Source organism: Coloeus monedula (assembly GCF_965178545.1).
Source record: "Coloeus monedula genome assembly, chromosome: 2".
In the NCBI taxonomy this organism is placed as follows: domain Eukaryota; kingdom Metazoa; phylum Chordata; class Aves; order Passeriformes; family Corvidae; genus Coloeus; species Coloeus monedula.
In genome coordinates, this window is record NC_138782.1 from 23,867,768 (window position 1) to 23,889,612 (window position 21,845).

Sequence of the window (21,845 nt, forward strand, 5' to 3'; positions counted from 1 at the left end):
GGATTTTTTTTTGGTGCATAGAAATCAGAAGGGGCCATGGTTGTATTTGGTGATGCAGATTTACGGTCACAAGGAGTTTATCTTCTAATTAAATATTAAGTTACTATGAGTTAATAGATTGTGAGAAAGAAGATGAGAGAACAGAGTAAGGATGTGAGTAATGAGCTGAAGTGTTTGTACAGTGTACCTACATAAACTACGTGTTGATTGGAATTCTTTGGAAGTTTTTTAATTTTCTTATTCTCTCAGCAGGTTTTTGTTGTTGTGCTGCTAGCAGTCCCTTGCTACAGTGTTGCTGTATCATTTTCCTTTGACTATAGCAATGGGATAACTGTTGTCTCAATTATTTTCCTGAGAGAAACTGTGTGGGATTCCTTGCCCAAGTCATGTGAGTGTTCACCAGGACAGGACGTTGCCATTTCTGGTCCTTACAGTAGCTGCCTGAAACCAGGGAGAGTGGAAATAGGGTGGAAGAGGGGAACAAAGAGGGTGTGTGGCTCTCTTGCAGTAAGTCTGAATATAAAATATGGGTGTTAAAGATAAATTAATATATTGTAGCTATTGCTGCTGTGGTGTTTTTGAACTGGGATGTATTCTGACAACTAAATGGTAAAGCTCACGTTTTGTTAAATCTCTGATTTTTGGTTGGGTTTGTTTTTTTTTTTGACTGTACTAATTATGTTTTTGTACTCTATTTTAGTAATATCTCTCAAATTCCATGCTAAGAGTGGCACTGTAGTGTTGCATATTATCTTTCAATGACTACCCATTAAATCTCATCAAAGCAAAGTGAGTGTTCTTATTGACCATGCAAACAGGGTCATTCTTTATTCTTTCTGTCTCATGCATTGATTGTGCTCTCAGGACTTATGCAGGTGGTTATTAGAAACTGATGGAATACCAACCACTATAGTTGGTTAGTGTGGGAAGTTCCACACACCCCACAAATGTCATAAGTAGTGGTATGCAAATATCAATTTTAATGATAGTCACTATAGTTCACAATTATCTTCCTGATGCATGAGATAGAAAATAATTTAGTTTGTTTGTGTTGCCTCTGAGGTCAAAGAAATAAAAAGGCAAGTTGATCCTTCCTCTCCCTCTGCTCCACCTTTTTCTTTGGGGAAAGTAAGTAATGGGTTTAAAACAGAGATGTGGGATTTTATTTTAGCTTTCTTCCTTTGTTCTGTTTTTGGCATGAAAAATGCAGAATTACTTTTCTGTCTACCTTCTACTTTAATAGGATAACTTGAGGAAATCTTGTACCCTCAAAAAAGGATCTTTTTCTTTGTTCTTTAGTGATTTCTGCTCTTCTGAGTCTAAAAATGAGAACAAGACCGAATCCTGAATTTAGGGGTTTTTTTCATCAGTGAACTTCTATAATTTCTAGGTTTAGCTTTATATTGATAAGAAATAAGTGGTTTCTATGAGTAGTTATTGGAATATTGAAATAAGAAACATTTGATCTTTAAATTAACTTAGGGAACTGGAATTGTGGAACAGATTGGACTATAACCTGATCAAGCAAATTTATGAGAAAAAAAATTCAGGCTTTGTTGTAGGTTTAAAAGTAGTAATTGTGTCCTTACTGGGTTCATCTTGTAAATTGAGATCAGTGAAATTCTTCCAGCAACAACATGAAATCAATTGTAAAATAACATATAATTCACACCCTATATTGTAAATTACAGTTTGTTTGACATTAATCACTGAGTTTTGCATGCATGGGGGTGCATTTTCTTGTAACATGTTTCCACATAATGCTTGTGGATCCGTTTCTAATGTGTTTGAGAGCGATCTGTTTTTCATGTCCACAATTGCCTACATTTGATCTTATGCAAATCATGCAATCAAGCAAATGGAAAGCAAGGCATTGTTGCTAGAGGACCTTGACAAACAGTGGCTTTGTAGTTTTAAGAACCTCCTCCCTCTTTCAAATTCATGTTTGTATCTGTAGCTGTTTGAATCCAGTGATCCGTTATGAAACACTTTGAACTTGAAATAGGAAAATATCTGACAAATTAGATTGTGATGAATAATTGTATTGATTATGATGTAATATAATTTTTAATGTTTAGTTTGTCAGTCTGCTTCTAACCTTTTAGAAATACTGCCTACCCTGTATTTTCTGGCTCCAAACCTTGAAGTCTATGGTGAGATTTTAATGATTGCAAAGCTCCTACCTTGAATGACATTGCTAAGCCTTGAATTTCTTTGTGTTCTTCTTCTGCTTACACAAACATAATTTTTCTTTTTAGCCCTTATCCCAGCTAAATCTTTGAGATTCCATGGAAACTTTCTATTTAGTAGTCAAAATACTTTGGTGTTAGTAAATCAAGATGAGGAATAAAGATTTTCTTTGATTCTGATGACGTGTTGCTTTTAAAATTTTTTTTATATTTCAACTATTTTTTGAACTCTCCTATCCTTCCCTCCCCTTTCAGTATGCTTATCAGCTGATCCCTAAGGATTTCTGTGCTCATATGTCCTGTGTTTCCATTCCTTGCTATTCCTGTTATTTTAAAACTTAACATGTTTCCCTGTCTTGTCTTTTTGCTTTTTCCAATCTTGGTACTGAGACACACAAGGTAACTTAGAGTCAATTGTTTTTTTTCAGGGAGGGAAATAAAACATTTTTCCATCTTCCATTCTCTTAGTCCTTGATAAAGTTCTTCCCTCTTCAAATTACACAAGGTATTTCCAGAAACTTATGCCTGCCAGTAGTCTCATCAGCTACAGTCTGCTTCAAATCAGGGTTTCAGTACAAGCTACCTTTTTAAGAAATAGTAGTTCCAGATGTGGAGTTTTCCTTAAAGGAGAGAAAAACACCCCTCACTGACAAGGAAAAGAGTGATCCACTGTGAACAAATGGAAAAGGAGAAACCAACTTTTTCTTTTCTCTTCCCTTGGGTTATATTCACCCTTCTAAGTGAAGCCCTACCGTATAATTTCAACTTTGGGAGAAGAATGTACGTTCAGTATCTACCAGGTTATGAATTACACGGGTTCCATGAATTCTTTCATCTGTTCATTTTAGGATTGCTGAAAGTAAAATCCTTCTGGTCACTTGTTTGCCCACTCACAACATGGAATGTCTGATATTTGTGTCACAGACTTTCAGCTCTATCTGCACATTTTCTGGCTTCTCTTATGGCAGCTGCAGGGAATAAGGGACCCGGGGAGGTGTACACTAATGAAGGCAATACAGCCAGGGCAGTATGTGGAGTTTCCCTGCATGCTGAGCCAGCTTGAGCACCTGCTCTGGAGTGTGCTTTCCCCCTCTCACTGACTTAAGCACTGCTTAACCCTGGTAGAATCAGTCCCATTATGTTGATTAAACATGTCACTGTTACAGGCATTCACTTGATGATTTTTTTTTTAGCTGCGGCATTCTTTTTTAACTCACACTTTGCCATGTGCTCCATAGAACAATACCGCTGAGTGATGCAGTATTTTCAATAAAAATGCACAAGTTCATTCTCTCCTTATGCAGAGTGGAGCAAATCAGAAGAAATTCCGTTCCTGCAGGGACTGGAGGTGTTATATGAGGGGAAAATTAATGAGAGAGAAGTTGGGTCTACAACATCTCTGCGTTGGTGATGTCTTTGTCATCCAACTGCAATTTTTAAATTTGTGCTCACGAATAGTTTTGTACAAAATTATAGTTTGATACTATTGGGCTCTGAAAAAACTACTATTTCTTATGTCTTATGAAAACACAGAACTTTTCTGGCATACTGAAAAGGTGTGTCGGTTGAACAAACATTTTACCTTATACTGTTGCCAAAACCTCAACTGTAAATGTCTTCTTAAAGGATTTGCTTGTTCAAGTCTATGATTTGTATTTTAATGAAGAAAGAAAAAGGAAAATATTAGAAAATTATGTCTGCATTACTTTCATGCTACAATTTTTCTATCAAACATTCCTTTATTAGTGTAGGGAAGAATATATGGTCTTTTGGAATATTTATTCAGAAAAAATGCTACGTTTTATTCACCATTTTCTGCAGTAATTGAAACTCAAGATAGCTTCATAATTAATAACCATTGAACAGTTGTTTTGCTCTAGCATTAGATGGATTGTCTTTACTGAAATATATTTTATGATTGATTGATGTTTGAGCACCTGAAGACAAACAGGCAGAGAGCTAAGGGGTTAGTATGAGTGGTTGCAACAGTGAGCTTACTTCATGTTCATACTTGTATTGAAATCTGCATGGAGTGAATCGTTGTACGTATCGATGCTTGGCATTCATGTTTCATACAGCACATTAAAAAAAATAATAATCCATCTGTGTTAATGAATCTGTACTTGTTTTTCCATTAATTTAATTTGATTTGATTTAATCATCTCAAAGGTGTTCATTTGCCACTGTAGCAAATTGATGTAGTATGTAGCACCTAAAAAGCTAACTTCTATTTGGTTGGTTGGTTGGTGTACATTCTGGTGTAAATGGAGTACAGTGGGGTTGTCTCAACCAAAGCACACCCCACAGATCTATTAGTAGTCACAATTTGCAGTTATCCACTATTAAAGAACCAGTACCTATTCACTCCTCTGGGGCAAACCTGAAACATTTAAGAGATACAGGTCCCCCTTCCTCTTGATTGTCTGAACTCACTAGTTTCTGAAAGCTACAGAAAAACAAGGTAAAATGAATATACCAAAGAAATTCCTCTTCTTCTTTTGCCCTAGATTTGGCAGTTTTCACGCCGCACCAGTTCCTGCTCACTGCGTGCACGCTTGCTGGCTGTACAAACAGCTCCCAGGTCACCTTGTTTACAGCACAGCTGCCACCAGCTCACGTAGATGCCCCGCTCCTGACGGTTTTGGATTCTAGAACAATATATGTACAGTAAGTAAGGATTTCTTCTTTCCTGACAACACAATAGTGCATCAGTTTATTCAAGAATTCCAGTGAGTTCAATCAGGGGAAGGGTTTGTGACATAAAATTAAATTTATTATGATTAAATGCATAGAAGTGATTAGTTTAGTGGTTCTGTGAACCTTCTGATTATCACTTGCCAACTTAATTTCCATTTTGTCTTTACGCAATCAGTATAACCTACATATGGGCATAGCCTCTGCAAACTTCAGTGCAGAAAATGTTCTGGTGATATGCCCCTTTTGTAGCCCCTGCTTTGTGTGTAATCATTTATCTATTGAGTACAAATACTGCATTAGAGGTATGGCTTAGATTTATTTTTATGATTGCACAACTGCATTTTTCAGATTCTCAAAATAAACCCCATGAAGTCCCCTAAACAAAGCCTTACATTTTTCAGCGTGGTCTGAATCTTTATTTGTTCTGGTCTTCATCATATTTTGCTTTTATTTGCAGATGGAAAGAACCAGTAGAAGTAAATGGAATCCTAGATCGCTATATAATTTATATGGCCACCAATGAGCAGAATTTTACCAAGTGGAATGTAATCTATAACAGCACAGAACTTTTTCTGGATTTTACTATTCCACAGCTTTTCCCGGGTACTGAATACCTCATAAAACTAGCTGTAAGTTTTAAAGATGTGTAGTAGAGGTGTAAAATGGTGAAAATGATTCTGACTTTGTTAGCATCTTAATATTTAGCGGTTCCTGTGTCCACTTTGTTTAGCCTCTTCTTTCTGAAGCTAAGGTGAATAAGCCACCCTGAACAAAAACCCTGTTTTTGTTTCAAAACAGACTCACAAAAATGTGTATGTCATTTAAGTACATGTTTTCTTCAAGGATAATTTGGGTAACTAATAAAGAGTTGAGCAGAAATACATGACATGCATTAAAAATGTCTCCTTGGACCCAACTTACAAGAAAACATTGAATGTATTTAAAACTGTTAAACTTTCATATTTTGTACCATGGCAATTTGTTCTTTCATCTTAAAATCTGTATGTAGAAGGAAATAGCAAATTCAAAACATTTTAGGACATTTGTGTTTTCATTGCATTTCTTTATTACTGGTTTTATTTTGTGATGAAATAGAACAGCTTCAGCTCACTAAAAAACCTGAAAATATGTGAATAAAAGCAGGGGATTGTCCCTTGTTTTAAGCACACAGTTCATTTTATAACAATACCTATATAAGAATATTTGCTTTGATAAATGCCATAGAAAAATATTCTGCTCTTGATTATGAATAAATTTACATTTATGTAGTCTGGGTATGCATTCATTTTTCCTTAACATGCTCTTGAATGTTCTAAATATTATACCACAAAAAATAAACTACCTTCAGGTAATGATAAGGATCTGACTTGAACCTGAAAAAAACAAGGATATTCAGTCTAATTAAAGCTTAGATTCATGTTGAAATTAATTCATTTGTGCCTAGATATTTCAGCATAGTAAATTGCATAGCATGTATAATAGCACCATGTCCAAAACTAAGACATGACTTCAACAAGCATTTTATGCCTTTCTTTTTTATTTATTCTTTGCAAAAGAATTTGTGCTGTCCTTCACTGTGCCACAGCTCTTCTCTGCTCCTGCCCCACTCCTGTGCATGGTGGCACAAGGAGAGAGGATCAGGCAAGAATTAACAGCTACAGTCTGGGGAGCAACTGGGACTGCTTCTTTTGTTGGCTCTGCCTTGGGATATGGGAGGAAGTGTTGTGTGGATGTTGGTTTTGCTTCGACAGTGTGCACAGATTTCCTAAAAGTTACCGAATAAATTTTTAGGAACCTTTACTCTTTACATTTAATTTCTCGTTTCTTTTTAATTTTTTATCCCCCGCTTAATATTTGCATTTAATCAGAAAGTAGGAAACTGTAACTTCTTCTCGTGATAAAGATAACTGGATTTACCTGGATAAAATGCAGCGGTCTGTGATAGGTGGGTTAGAAGATCTAAATGTCCTTGCAGCTTTGAAAATGACAAGTCTGAAAGTGCATGAAAAGCCCAATATTTTTGAGGTGTGATAGCTTTCTTATAACTTTTGGATCCATTGTACTTGTTATACTGGTTTGAGATGAATGCAATAGTACAGATTTACAAGTTAAGAAGACTAAACGTGGCCAAATGTTACTTTTATACTTTATGAAAGGAAAAAAACCCCAAACACAAAAAACCCAACAAAAACCAAATTCACAAAAAATTCAAATCAAGGATACACCTGGAAAAAAATGAAATATTTAGTGTTTCATATAAATTTAACTGAATTTCAATAAAACTTTTTTAGCATAGAAGAACCCCAAACAAATGTCAACAGTGGATAATTAAATTATTCCCTTTATTTTTTTTTGTTAAAATGAAATATTCTATCAGCTAGAATCTTTTTATTTTCATTGTCTCACAGCTACTATTAATTTTGATTTGTATCCATTCAAAAACTGGTTTCAGTTTATGTGGGAAATGGAGTTATCAAAAATTGCAGCTTGAACACAAATCAGGAGCCTCAGCAGCAGAACTTTCAGCACCTCAGATGCTGCTGGCTTTAACTTTTGTATGAGAGGTTAATGTAACTATAGTGAATAGAGTTAAGAAAATATTTATCTTTGCATGCTGTTACCAATTTTCAGAATTGATTACTGCCATTTTATATGCAGAAATTGTATTCATAAATGAATATAACAGGTTTTGTAAGCAAATCTAATGCTTTTTTCCAAAAGTCAGCCATGAAAACGAAAGGTCATGTCTCTGTGGATTAGTGCAAAGGAACTTGTTTTTGTTCTGTTTCATGCTCTAAGCTGGGTGAGTGTGAACCATGCCAGTCTGAAAGCAAATGGAAAGCTGAAAGGCTGCCTTTAGTAGCCAGGGTGTCACTCTTGTTTGTATGACTGAAGTGCTTCTGTGATTGAGCTATTCAGACAATATCTCCTCAGGACCCTGCAGTGTGGGTAAGCTGGCTCAGGTCCTGGCTGGAGCATTGCTATGTGGTGTCATCTGATGTGGTTCGTATCTGTCCTTTGGCTGTCCAGTTCCTTTGGTATTTTTGCAAATTTTACCTGAAATCTGTTTCTCAGAGTGACAAAAGTGGAACTCAGTCTGGGTGTAGGTTTTCATGGCTTTGAGCATCACTGGATGGGATTGCCAGATGTCCAGTCCATTTGGATACACGGATCTAAAATCCCACTGCATAAAATGCAGCTGAGCTCTCTTTTACTGATATTCATTAGAGATCCAGAAACTTCATGTCCCAGCAAATTTCAGAGATACAAAATTTGAGCTGCATGATATTCAAGAAATAAATGAATGGAAAGGCTGCTGTTACCAAGCCTTTAAAGGAAAAAGCCCTCCACTGCTGAAGTAGGCCTGGTGGAAGTTAATTAGCGACTCAGTAAGAAAGAAATGAGAAAGAGGCCTTCCAGAACTGGTCTTTTTGGCTCCTTCATAAAGCCAGTGGAAGTGGAATCATTCAAAGTTTACTCTGCTTCTACTGGAAGGATAATTTTCTTAAATATAGTACTTACCAAAATGCTAATAGTTACCTGAGCATCCATCTAAACTGACACCATTTTTTGATTTTGGGGTTTTTTTTGTAAACATTATCATGTTTAGAGTAAATGCCATTTTCTGGATGTTCCCAAAACTGAGGTTGCATTCTTTCATCTTTGCTTGGTAGTTCAGACTGAACATGGAGTCATTCCTTAGTTGTATTGGGAATGTAATTTCCAGTGATATCAAAACAATCTTTATGTATAAAAGAGCCTCTCATTTACAAACAATACTTATTTTTACCCTTGGGGTCAGTATTCACTTTTGGAGGGCATAGGAAATATGTTTGACTGCTCTCTGATTTGAAAAACAGTGGGAAACGGTAAATTAAAGCTAATCCTTTAAAATATATATATATAATAGATTGGGAGAAACATTTTATTCCTGAAGATCTGGAGAGCAAGGTTATTAATGCTTTTTGTGCTGATGATCCACTTGTCCACTTTAGGACATGGACAAATCAGAAAAACACAGATGATCCCGTAAGTTTCATGTAAGTGTATGTCTAAATGTGAATGTTGAATTCAGACACTGTATTATTTCATATCCCAAGCAAAATACAAAAATTGCATGGTTAACATTTTGTTCTCTGGCAACTGAAATACAAATTATTTTACTTTATTTTTCATAAACATGTAATCATAACTAATACATACTGGTTTATGATAGGGTGGTTTTTCACTATTATAATTGCACATGCTCTCGGTGCTATTGGGAATTGCTGAGGAATATTTTAGCTATAGTATGCCTAAAAACTAAGTATGATGAGTTATTATACATCCTCTTGTTATTCAAGAAAAGAGGTAAACAAGTCTATGCTATGATAAGTGTCTTACCTGAGAATCACAGGCTTACTAGGTTTAGGTACGGAAGAATAATGAAACTTAGGCAAAAAAATAATTGCTAAAATTATTGGTACTACATTGAAACTTGTTTATTTGTTCTGATTAATATTTTAAGGCTTGTACTGGAGGTGGGTGTTCAATAAGCGAAGCCAGTGCAGCTATAACAGATGAGAGTACACCAGAAGGGGTTCCTGCTCCAAAAGCCCAGTCATATGCATCTGACTCCTTTAACATCTCATGGACTAAGCCTGAGTATCCGAATGGTAAGTGAACTCTTTTAGCCTCAAGTTAAAAAGATGATTAGTAAAGGTAAATTAATATTCTAAATGGCAGCTTATATGTGGTGCTTAATTTTTAATGATCATTTTAGCACATAAAATACCTGAGATAGTATCATTGTCTGCAGCAGGGAGATTGTGGTTTTCAGCCCATCGTGCGGTTTCAGTGGCTCAAAAGTGCTCCCTTTTGATAGTTCTTGTGTACTGCATCTCATTGTTCAATGTTTTCCAGGACAACTGAGCTGAGGAATAGGCATTCTTGGAGAATATCAGTCTAGCATGTTAATTTCACCCTCCAATAAAACATTCATTTCTTTTACATTAATTGATATGTAATAATAATTAGATTTGTGTTCTGCATACTCATCATAAAGTTCTACATTTCTATGGCTGTGAAAATCAAACAATATACTTTCTTTTGTTCAGAAATTTTTTCCATTATGAAATATCCATGAGTAGAACTTTGAGACAGATTTTACTTTTCTAGTGGGATTGCACAGTATCATTTACCTTGGAATTCACTCTGATTTTATTATCATGCATGTAGCAGTTTAAATCACTGCAGGGGATGCCATGTAGGAATCACTAAATTTGATGTATCAGACATGTTTTTCTTCATTGGCTCATGATATTGATATATTTCAATATATAATATATAATTATTTCTCCCAGTGGTTTCACATTAATTTCATTTGGTCCTGAAAGATTTTTCCCACTTTCAGTTGTGATAAAGCACATTGTACTTGTTCAACTTCACTAAAGACATTTTAAATGATTCCCCCAAAAGTGGTGATTGTATTGGGTAAGGTCTTACATTAAATTTAGAAAGAAGTAAGAATATGTCACTTGTTAAATAATGTATTTGGTAATTTATGGTTCTTTGTATGGAAGTCATTGTGGAAGATTTTGCTTCCTAGCCCCGTAGAAACTCTCTAACCCTGTTTCTAAAATCTCATCAGATTATGTGGCAAAGGGGAGGAGGCAGGAGAAAAGGAAAGGGTAAGGGATGGGAGGGGAGGAAATGTGGAGGAAGGTCATATATCTGGCTTAGTGCTAAAGTCTGACTAATATTCACTGAAATAGGCATTTTTTTTATAGTTAGTCTCAGGACCTGATCCTGTTATCTTTGCATTGTGGAAAATAATCCAAACAGTTTAGAGAGTGGCTTAACTAATCAAATAAATGTGAACATATACATGTGTGTGTATATCTATCTATCTATCTATCTATCTATCTATCCATCTATGTATATATATGTGCATATCAACAGCACAGGATAAAGACCTAGAGTTTAATAAATAAATTTCCACAAGCTTCCTTTAAAACAACTAAAAGTTGGGATGCATGACTAAATTTGGGTGTTGTATCTTTTTACTACAGCATTTACTATGTACAGCTTGGCTCTCCCTTTTAATACAATAAACAGCTTGCTAGGAAACCACTGAGGGTGTTGGGGCACCCTCAGCAAGTTTGCAGATGTAACCAAATTGGATGGGATTGCTGATCTGCTGGAGGGCAGGAAGGCTCTGCAGAGGGATCTGGACAGGCTGGATCAGTGGGCCGAGGCCAATTTTAGGAGGTTAAGCAAGGCCAAGTGCTGGGTCCTGCACTTGAGTCACACCAACCCCAGGCAGCAACACAGGTTGGGGGCAGAGTGGCTGGAAAAGGGCCCAGTGGAAAAGGACCTGGGAGTGCTGGTCACCAGTGGCTGAACTGAATTGAGCTGATGCGTGCCCAGGGGGCCAAGAAGGCCAGTGGCATTCTGGCCTGTATCAGCAATAGTGTGGCCAGCAGGACCAGGGCAGGGATTATCCTCTGTACTGGGCACTGGTGAGGCCACCCCTTGAATCCTGTGTCCAGTTCTGGGCCCCTCACTGCAAGAAAGGCATTGAGGGGCTGGAGCAAGTCCGGAGAAGGGCAGCAGAGCTGGGGAAAGGTCTGGAGCACAAGTCTGATGAGGAGCAGCTGAGGGAGCTGGGGGTGTTTAGCCTGGAGAAAAGGAGGCTCAGGGGAGACCTTATCACTCTCTAAAACCTCCTGAAAGGAGGGTGCAGCCAGGTCAGCGTTGGTCTCTTCTCCCAGGTAACAAGCAGTAGGACAAGAGGAAATGGTCTCAAGTTGTGCCAGGGAGGTTTAGATTGTGTATAAGGAAAAAAATTCTTCATGGAAAGGGTTCCCAAGGATTGGAACAGGCTGCCCAGGAAAGTAGTTGAGTCACCATCCCTGAAGGTATTTAGAAGATGCATAGATGTGGCACTTTGGGGCATGGTTTAGTGGTGGATTTAGCAGTGCTGGGTTAACAGTTGGGCTCAATGACCTTCAAGGTCCTTTCCAACCTAAATGATTCTATGATTTATCTAATAACATGTTTTCTCATTGTCCAATTTTCTATTTCCATCCTTTCCCCATTTCCTTGAAAAGAATTTTAAAAACCCCCAACAGCAAATAAACTCTAAAACTTTTGACTGAGCAAGTGCTCAATCAGGAAGGTTTGCATTGTTCAGTGACTTTGTTTTGCTCATTCTCAACACATCTTTTGGGCTGCCTCGTGGCCACGTCTTTTATAGTCACTCTCTGTGTCATTGTTTTAAAACTGTGTAAGAGGCTGAAAAATATTATAGTTGAGAAGACTAAAATTTGAAAAAGACTAGCAGAAGGTACTTAGGTCCGTCCCCTAAAATTTTCTTACTTCAGCATTCTACTGGTGCATTCTTGATTTTTCTGTTTTGTTTTTTTCTTTCTTTCAAAAACACAGAAACTATTTCCTGCTTTGAACTGAATTGATTCAAACTTGGTGTGTTTCAGGCTGCTAGGCATAAGTAGTGCTTTTCAAAAATACTGAGCTTGGCTTTGTTTCAGGTGGAAACGTCAGAATTGCAAAGATTTGTATATCATAGATTGTCATCTCCTTATTAGATCTCTGGGGCCATTCCTTTCTCTCCTGCCTCCTTTCGTCTGCTACTGCATGACAGATGCTACTGTTTATTTCCATGGGCTGAGGAGGCTTATCAGCTTCTAATGGGTGTGTGGGCTGGCTGGGGCTTGGACAGCACAGCCTTTGCTACGCTCTCGTGGTATATATGGGGTCCAGCTGCTTGCTGTGAATTGCAAAAAAAGTTAAGGAGAATTAATATGCTACCCTTGAGGCCAAAGGTGGCAAACAGGATTAAAGGCTACATGGCTTCTTCATAAAGATGGCATAGTGAAGGGAAACAGGCTTTGAGGTACAGGAACATCTGAGCTCACGTTATCCAGATGTGGGTTTTGAACTTTGGGGCTACCGTTTTTTGTTAAATTTAAGGCCTATTTACATTGTTTTGAGGAAAAAAATTATTTCATAGAAAAATGGGAAATTATGCACCTAATTCTTTGTTGAAAGTTGCTTCAGAAATACCATTTATATACCAAGTAAAAACCAGACTTTTGGAAGATGGCATGTTGAATATATCTGAAATAGGGACGTTTTATTTTGTCTTATTTTCAATCCAACAATAAAATGGTTGATGGGGCATGGCCCAGATTCTGCCACTCTACACATGTGTAGGTAGAGAGTAGATAGTATAAGTAAGATTGGCTATTTAGATGAGGGCAATGAATGGAGAGGCTTGTGAAATCATGTGCCATCAGATATTCTGTTTTGACCTTTCATTATTCTTAATAAATAATGACCTCTTCTTCAGAGCACATCCATTATAATCCTGCCATATAGTTTGAAATCTGCTCTTTTAAAATCCTTGAAAATTTGCCAGTGAAAATTTTCCTTAGATGGTCAATTCTCAAAAACATCACTTTGTGTACACGTCATAGATAAAACCTAGTCTAAATCTAAGCTGTATATTCCAAGGCCAGTGGAATTTTTATGGGAAATATCAGATATAGTAAAAACTAATTTATAAAATTATTCAGCGAACTAAGCCAGTACTTGTTCCTGCAAATCCTTGTGCTTATGAGAGATGACTGGTGTTTGTAGTCAGTGAAATTGATGTAGGTAAAAGTAGGTTTGCTTAAGATTTGACCTGTAGATTGCACCTTATGAGTAAAGTCCTTGTAGTACTTTGGATTCAAAACCTCTTTAGTGTCTTGAATATCATTGACACATTATATGGCCTCACCCAGAGAGGGGAAAGGAGGAAGGAAAAGAAAGACTGGATAGCTTTCTTCAGTTTAAGTTTAATTTGCAGTCTTGGATTTCTTCTCAAAAGTGAAACATAATTGTACTAGAGACAATAGAGATTTTGGCTTCAGTGCAATCAAGATTTGACCTAGCTGCCTAGACTTCGTAATTATGAAGAAACTGCATCTTTTCATGGTGACCACATGTTGCTCAGGAAGCCTTGTAAATCACAAAAATGTCCTATAGTCTTAAATATTTTATGCATGGTAAACTTCAGTAATATCTAGCAAGTCTCAAGAAGTTTGTTAACTTTGGGCCAACTTTGAACTTTTTCTCTATATGCTTTGGAAACCTATACTGGTGAAATAGGAGGCAAAGTTATTTATCCATGGTCAAAAATAACTATTGCCTAATTTAGAAAAATGGCTTCACATCTCAAAAATGGACTATTAGTCCTTTTCTTCTGAAATGTACTTTTTTTTCTTTCTTTTCATACTGTAGTTTTCTCCATCAGTGTCCTACAAGGCAAAGGCAGAAGTAAAATGAAGTAAAATGGATCAGGTTTTTAGAGATGGTTGTTCTCTGACAGTAGTGGGAGAACTAACAAGAGCTCAGTGTTGAGGAGCAAGCTGCTCCTCAAGTGTAGATGCAGCACAGTGCTATGGCTTTAGGCACTCCTTAAAACATTGATGCCAAATGACCTCATTATGATTCATGCTGTTACCATAAGTATGAAAGGAATTAATGATGATTTGTGAGGCACTGATCTGTGCTCTCTGGTGACCAGTGACCGGACCCAAGGGAATGGCATAAAGCTGTCTCAGGGGAGGTTTAGGTTGGATACGAGGAAAAAGTTCCTCACCCGGAGGATGTTCAGACACAGGAACAGGCTTCCCAGAGAAGTGGTCACAGCACCAGCCTGACAGAGTTCAAGAAGTGTTTGGATGATGCTGTCAGGCGTGTGGTTTGATTTTTGGGGTTGTCCTGTGCAGGGTCAGGGGCTGGACTTGGATGATCCTTGTTGGTCCCTTCCAGCACAAGTAATTCTATGATTCTATTCTACAATACTTTAAAGGGATTAGTGCTACAGGTATAGTAGGTGCTTAGAGTATCCCAGTGTTTGGCATTTTTCCCCTGTAAAACATATCCTTAATGCCAGCATTCTCACTTTTCCTCTGAGAGAAATAAAATATTTTAAAGTATATACCCATATATAAATAAAATTTGTTTATTTAATGTAGGAAAAATATCCATTTATGTTACTGCTTCACAAGCAACTAGACACAGAACCAAAAGGGATTTTTGCTTTAGGAAGCCTGTCAAATATGGTAAGATTGATAGTGTGAGATTTTCCAGGACCTCCTCCTACACACATCTCTGCTGTCTGATTTGAGTTTAGCTTCTCACTTTTCTAGAAGAGAAAAGATTTGAGGAGTGTGTGAATCACTTCACCGTACTCAACTCTGCATTGGTTTAGCTTATAAATCTGCTGAAGTAGAACTCTTCGAAGCTCAGCTGAAGCAGTTGGGTGTACACTTTTATTTACAAAGCAGTTTTTCATTTAGTATAGGGGAAATTTTTTTTCAATTTCAAACTGAATCTTCCTAGTTTCAAAAAATTAAGTTTTAAGGAAGGAATGCTGAAAGGAGCTATATTTTTACAATAAAAGTTATTTTCTGTAATGGAAAGATTAGAAGGCATTCTCTGAACAAAAATCACTTCAAATTAATCCTATAACTTTGTGTTTACTTGCCTTAAGATTTCTCATTGAAATAACTTTTAAGAAGGGATAATATTTAGAAGTGAAAGAGATGGAGGAATAGCCCTGAGAAAAAGTGCTCCTTTGCAAGCTCAATTTCCAAAGTCTAAGCAAATCTGTAAAATGAAGTTCATTAAATTCAAAACTCTGTACAGGATTTGTTATCCTACCATGCACCTTTGGAAGAGCAGAGTTTTAGAATTCCTTATAAACGAGATAAGCAATCACTTGCAATTTTTTAGTTAGTATTAGCCAGTTATACAAGAAGGACCATTCTTTCCTCTGTCTGAAAATCTTGCTAATGTTTGAGTTCTCAAATATCTTTTCTTTCAGTAGATTGAATAGGCAAGGAGTAGTTTACTTCAGGAATTTTTCTACAGCATATTGAGAAGGAAACAGTAATCATTACTATATTGTGGTTTCATTCAGAAAAGTGGGTAAAATTTTCCAACGACTCCACTCCTACCCCAAATTAATGAAGTATGTATTTTATTGGAAAAATGCCAAAAATCTGATTTAGTTATCATAAAGAATGAGTATCAAAAAGGTGGCTTGTGGGACAAAATTACTTGTTACTGATTTATTGCAGTTGCAGCACTGCCCTGAGTTGTCCTTCCACATTTCAAATATATTGGAGATTTTGTTTCTAAGTCTAAAGCTGTTAAGATGTGAGATGGTTTTTCATGTCTTGTTTGAAAAGCCATATGCAGAGTAGGCTGTGAAACAGAATTGCCTCAGTTTTCCTCGTTCCAAGGTGATGTTGGCTGCCATTCAGAAACAAGTTTGTTAAGGGGTAGTCTTTGGAACAGTGTAATTGTTTTAAGAGATGCAGTCCACTTGTGAGATTTTCAACAGTTAGAGATGGAAGAGTGTGGTTTTTTTGAGTTTTGCATGCTCAGTCATGCTAAACAGTATCTGCTCAATTGTAAACAGTTTGAAATACTACTACTTCTACTACTACTACTGCCTGGATGTCTGTAGCATTAGTGTTCTTCTAAACTCTGTAGCTTTTAGATATTGAGTGCTCTCACATTGTTTTATAGGTATGATTACTAGCTATGGATTGTATATGGACGGTGTTCTGCTGCAAAATTCATCACAGCTAAGTTGTTATGCTTATGGGCTTGCTCCTTGGAGTCTGCATTCCTTCAGAGTCCAGGCATGTACTGCAAAAGGTTGTGCTTTGGGTCCACTGGTGAGTACCTTAATTTACATTCTGGGAGTCTAATAAATGTCAGATGACAGTGAATATCAGAGTAAATGGTGATGATTCACTCTGGGCAGTACTAACCCATCTGGCAAAATGTGACATTTAAAAAAAAAACCTGTTTAAGAGCTGCTAAAGATTCAATAGGTCATTGTTAGGCAGCATTCCAAAGCAGAACATAGGTACAGTGAAGAAAGGCAAAAACAGAGGCTGAAACACACATTATTGAGATTAAATGGAGTTAATATGTTTGAAAGGTGCAGGTGTGCTTTAACCAGATTTATAAGGATGTATATAAAGAAAGAGTTACTGTTCCAGTAATGGACAAATTTCTAGCTGCCGGACTGAAAGGACTAAAGTTAATTTGAGAAATGCAGAAGCCAGAAGTGGCAACAGGAGTAAGGAAAATATGGTAATTCATAAATCTTTTGAATGCAAGTATGCGAACAAAATATTATACTGGACAGATTTTAACAGTCTTGTATAACACCCCATTTTTTCAGCATTTGAGAATACAGGAATATTAAATTTGACATGTGAAAAGCAGACCTTCAGAGGCTTTTTTATTTTGTTAAAGGTTTTTAGACATACAGCTGAACTGATAAATCTAGTATGATTTCATAGTACTGTAGCTGATGAATAACTAGAATCATATCTGCTGTGCTTGGTTTTGTTTTCAAGCATAACTGAAAAAGAAGCCTGTGTTTTTTCTGGGATTTAACATTTTATTTAATTCAGATTTATTTGTAGACTTTTAAAATGGGTTTAAAGGAAGCAAAAAGAGAAAGATTTGGGAGGTTTTTTTGTTATTCTTTCTATTTTTTCCATCGCAATTTATTTTGTATCAGGAAAGAACTTCCAGGTTTTATTTTTATTATATAATTTGTTAGTCACATTTGCAGTATTATTTCCAAGATTGCTTTCATTCAAGTGCCAGTAACATTGTCTATCTGCAGAAGACAACTAGACTTTATAACCATTAAACATTTTATAGCTTGCTCTACTTTGAAGAATATTTACTCTTAAAAGCTTGAATGGCTTTTTGCCAGTTTTTCTTGTACATTTTTTACAGCTTCACATATACCCCAAAAGCAAACCTTGTTTTAAGGTACTTGATGTGCAATAACCTAATCCATTGTGTTGGTGGTGATGTTTAAGACAAGTGCTTACCAAACTTTGCATACAGATGAAACATGTATGTTTTCAGTACTACTGGCCTATCAAATAGGCATCAAAAGGATAGAACAGAGCACCAGTAGTTAGGGTTTAAAAAAATATTTTTAGTAGTCTTCTTTTCACATTTCCACTGAACTACAGACTGATAACTTGGCTTTTGGAACAATTCAAAGGGGTTGCTGTAGCTGATATTCATCTGCATCCCATGATCAGTACACAAACTGTTTTCCAAAGCCAGTGATCCATCTCTAATCAGAGGAATTGAAGTACATCTTGATTTCGGCTCACCTAAGTGCTGCCAGGAAGTTAAAGCACTGGATCTTTATTTGATTTTTTAAAAAAGATTTTCATATCAATTACAGAGTAACTCCAACACTTAAAAAAAGAAAATTAAAAAAAAGAAACCTAATGTTTTGCCTCTGCTCTAAATAGTATGCGAAACATCTCCCAGCAGTAAACTGATACGCTTCCAGCTATTTTTGTTGCTGCTCTTGTACTTAATGTGCCCTAATCGATTAAGGAACATCATGTGACATTCCCCTAAATATGGAATTTGTCCACCTTATGTTCCTGAAGGTGGCTCTGAAGATCTTAATTAGTTATGAGAGCATTAGCTGTTTTTCTATTTCAAAATTTTTTTTTTTAATTTGGCTTAGGTAGTTTTTATTTGACCTTTTTTTTTCTGTGACTGTGATTTATTTTCAAGTGAGATGGAAATTGCTAACATGTAAATTGAGAAAAGCTGTATTTTAGATCTCTGCCTATTAGATGCAAGATACTGCTTTTGTCTGTCCTAATCGTTTGGGTGTTTTGTTTCTAAAGAGGGAAAAAAATGGATTATTAAGGACTAGTGTAACTTCTGATAGATTCTTTAGAGAAATTCAGGAGAACTAAAATTATGCTAGTCTTGAAATGTGTTAGCTCCTGTAAATGTCATATAAATAAACAGAACTGTTCAACACTGAATATTTCTCACCTCAACCCACTGCTATTAAACTTAAATTTCTGGTTTTAGTTAAATGTATGCTAGTACTTTTCCCAACATTATTATGCCTATCCTATGATTTGGCGTCAGTTTTATTATAGCAGAGTCTTTGTTATTTAAGTTATTAATAAACACATCTGAAAGTAACACAGAACTGTGTAAAAAGTAATATTCAGAAAAATAAGTATGAAGAAGGTTTTCTGTGCCATATGTTTTTATAGCACATAACAAAAAGCTAAAGACATAATACAGCTGTTACAACTGCTTAGGACGTGATACAGATTGCTACAAATTTATATTATTTAAAGATTTTTTGAATCCTCTTCAGTAGAAAAACATAATTGTTACTAATTTTTCACATTTCTGATGTTTCTGATTGGAGTACCTGCATTTAGCAGCACTTTACTGGAAATTATTTTGTTTAGAAAGCACAGCTTAGTCTAATCCTTACATAAGGATGTTTTTGACTGAAATACCCAAATAATCAATGTGGCACTGATCCAATAAATCTATGAAGTATTTGTTTATCTTTCAGCATTTACTTTATCCTGTTGACTTCACTGCAACTTATGGCTTATTTTAAATATAAAAGAGTCTAGAAATATAGCAGCACATGTGGAGGTATTGATGCACATCAACGATGTAGTCTGCCACGTGTAAACAATAAGCTTTCCAATCTTTACATGCTAAAAAGTACAGCATTCATGTTTCAAGGACAGAGAAAATATGTTTGGTTATTTAGATGACAGAGCAGGTGTGGCAGATTAAAAATAGCATTTATTAGCACTCCCATGAACCTGCAGCTGAGAGGCTCTTACAAAGGTGTGAAACCATCTTATATCTTAGAAAACACCAAATAAATAATGTATGAGAAACAAACTTGTTGCCATAAATAACATAATAGCAAATTTTGTTCCATAGCACTGAATGTTGACTACAAGTTAGGAAATTTCAATACTAAATTTCTAGAATATTGAATAGGTATTTATTTACTTATATCACAAATATTTCATGTTCAGTACATTATCCAGCTCTTTCACATTTTATTTTCTCTTAAAGATTTACTTTTTGTTGCAACTTTATTTTATTAGGTGAATGTAGAAGTTAATTCAGGGAGCAGAAAATATTCCACAAAGGATTTTTTTCTATCAAATATCTGTAATAATTTACTACAGTGTTTAAATGCATGGTCCTTGCAGTTGCTTTTTAAATGTAGAAAGTCACATGGTCTACTATTGCTGTTTCCTTTCCTTACACTGAGATCATACATCCACATGAGGTGCAATGGTGTTTTCAAAAAAATACTCTCTCATTCTTTTCCAGTATTTATTTCCTGTTCCTTACAGGAGTCTCTATTTAAAATAGGTTAGTTGCTGGACAGCTTCAAACAAATGTAGATGAAGGGACAGCAGCATGGTTAAAAATTGGGACACTGACAATGTTAGTTACTTTTTTTTTGATTGATAAACACCTTTTCTTTAAACTTTGCATCTCTCATCTCTGTGGCTATGGCACCAAACTTCCATCTCCTGTTGCATTTACAGGTAGAAGCTCGGACCATGGAAGCTCCCCCTGAGGGAATGGTTGATGTATTTACTACTGTTGGTGGGTCCAAAGAAGTTCAACTAAAATGGCTTGCCCCAAATAAACCTAACGGAAAACTGACCTACACAGTCCTTGTCTCTGGTCTCTTCTATGCTGATCAAGGTATAATTTTCCCTTTATAATAAGTGTAATGATAACTTTGATACTCCATTTATTTTAAAAAAAAATCCTTTAGCACTAAATTTTTTTCTACTTTTGTTTTTTTCTCCCCATGCTGTTGATTGTTTTAGCATTATCAATTTTATTCTTAAGAACTGCTGGTTTGATTTATGGTGCTTTACATTTGTACAAACACATAAATTGGCAAATAAAGATAAGCTCACTGCACTCATTTAGTCTCTAGATATACGCACTGTGTCTTATCTTGCCACCTTCACTCAGATAAGGAAGCTATACTCACAAAATTTCAGTTGGTTTGCTTATATAGGCCACTCATGAGAGCTGTTCATAATATGGTTGATCATGGGTATAATTTGAAGAAGAAAGGGAAGGAAACCCAACTCTTTATTTCTATATCATAAACAGACTCAACATGTGATAAAAAAACCTGACAAGTAGGAGTTCTTTATTAAGTCGTACTGTATTGCAGGTTGCTCTTTGGCTTCCACTGGTTTATGTTCTGGGTTGTTTCTTTTTTTCTTATGTCTTTTAAACTTCAACATAGCAATATTGTCTTGGGTTAAAATGTTGCTAAATCAGAGCAGGCAGAGTTAGCTATGTCATGCCTGTGTAAAAGGCTAAGGCACTAAAGAAGGTAAATGGACATTTTTTCCAAATGTATTACAAAATGTGCGTATTTTTTAGTTGAAAGTAGAATGCCATGTCCTCTAATTATATAAATGTAAAATACTTGGGCAGTGAATAAAAATGAATGTTCACAAAATGAGTATGAGCATTTAATATGTCAATTTGAGCTATTAAGTGTGCTCTAAGGTATAATAAATAATAAAATATTGTACACAAGTAATGTTTATGAATTATACCTAACAATGTTGTCATTAATTTTTAGTGCACTTTAAACAGCATGATTGACATTGGGCAACTATAAAAATGTTTTCTTATGAGTATAATATGAAATTGTGGTTGAAAATAATGTTTGGATGACATTTAATCCTTCTATGTACTCTACGCAAATTTAATCAGTATTGTAAAGGCAGTAACAGATAGAGAATCTAATCGCTGATGACTTCGTAACTCACCTCTTCTTTTCTGCTCAGAATGAGACCTATTTGTTGCTTCCAGTATTGGTGCTGAAGAGAACATAGCTGCTGTAATTGCTGTCCTCTGTGAAGTAGTTTATAAATGAACTTGTTTGTGCACTCTTTGGAGAAACACGTTCATTGAGGAGGGTAACGCGTGGTAGGCAGTCTCAGCTGACCCCTCACAAAGGCTGTTGTGTCCCTTTTTTATGCAATGAAGGCTTTGATGTATTCTGCTGTGAAG

At 36.0% G+C, this 21,845-nt stretch overlaps 1 protein-coding gene across 1 annotated transcript in view; it reads left to right on the forward strand.

Annotated features, from left to right (window-relative positions):
• USH2A (usherin) overlaps positions 1-21,845 on the forward strand; it is a gene marked incomplete at its 5' end in the record, with an annotated part of 385,998 nt that overhangs the window by 181,397 nt on the left and 182,756 nt on the right. Inside the window, 5 exons of the mRNA XM_082300920.1 lie at positions 4,697-4,856; positions 5,344-5,515; positions 9,394-9,541; positions 16,473-16,624; positions 20,342-20,504. Coding sequence (XP_082157046.1) covers positions 4,697-4,856; positions 5,344-5,515; positions 9,394-9,541; positions 16,473-16,624; positions 20,342-20,504 — 795 coding nt within the window. The remainder of the gene's footprint in view (positions 1-4,696; positions 4,857-5,343; positions 5,516-9,393; positions 9,542-16,472; positions 16,625-20,341; positions 20,505-21,845) is intronic.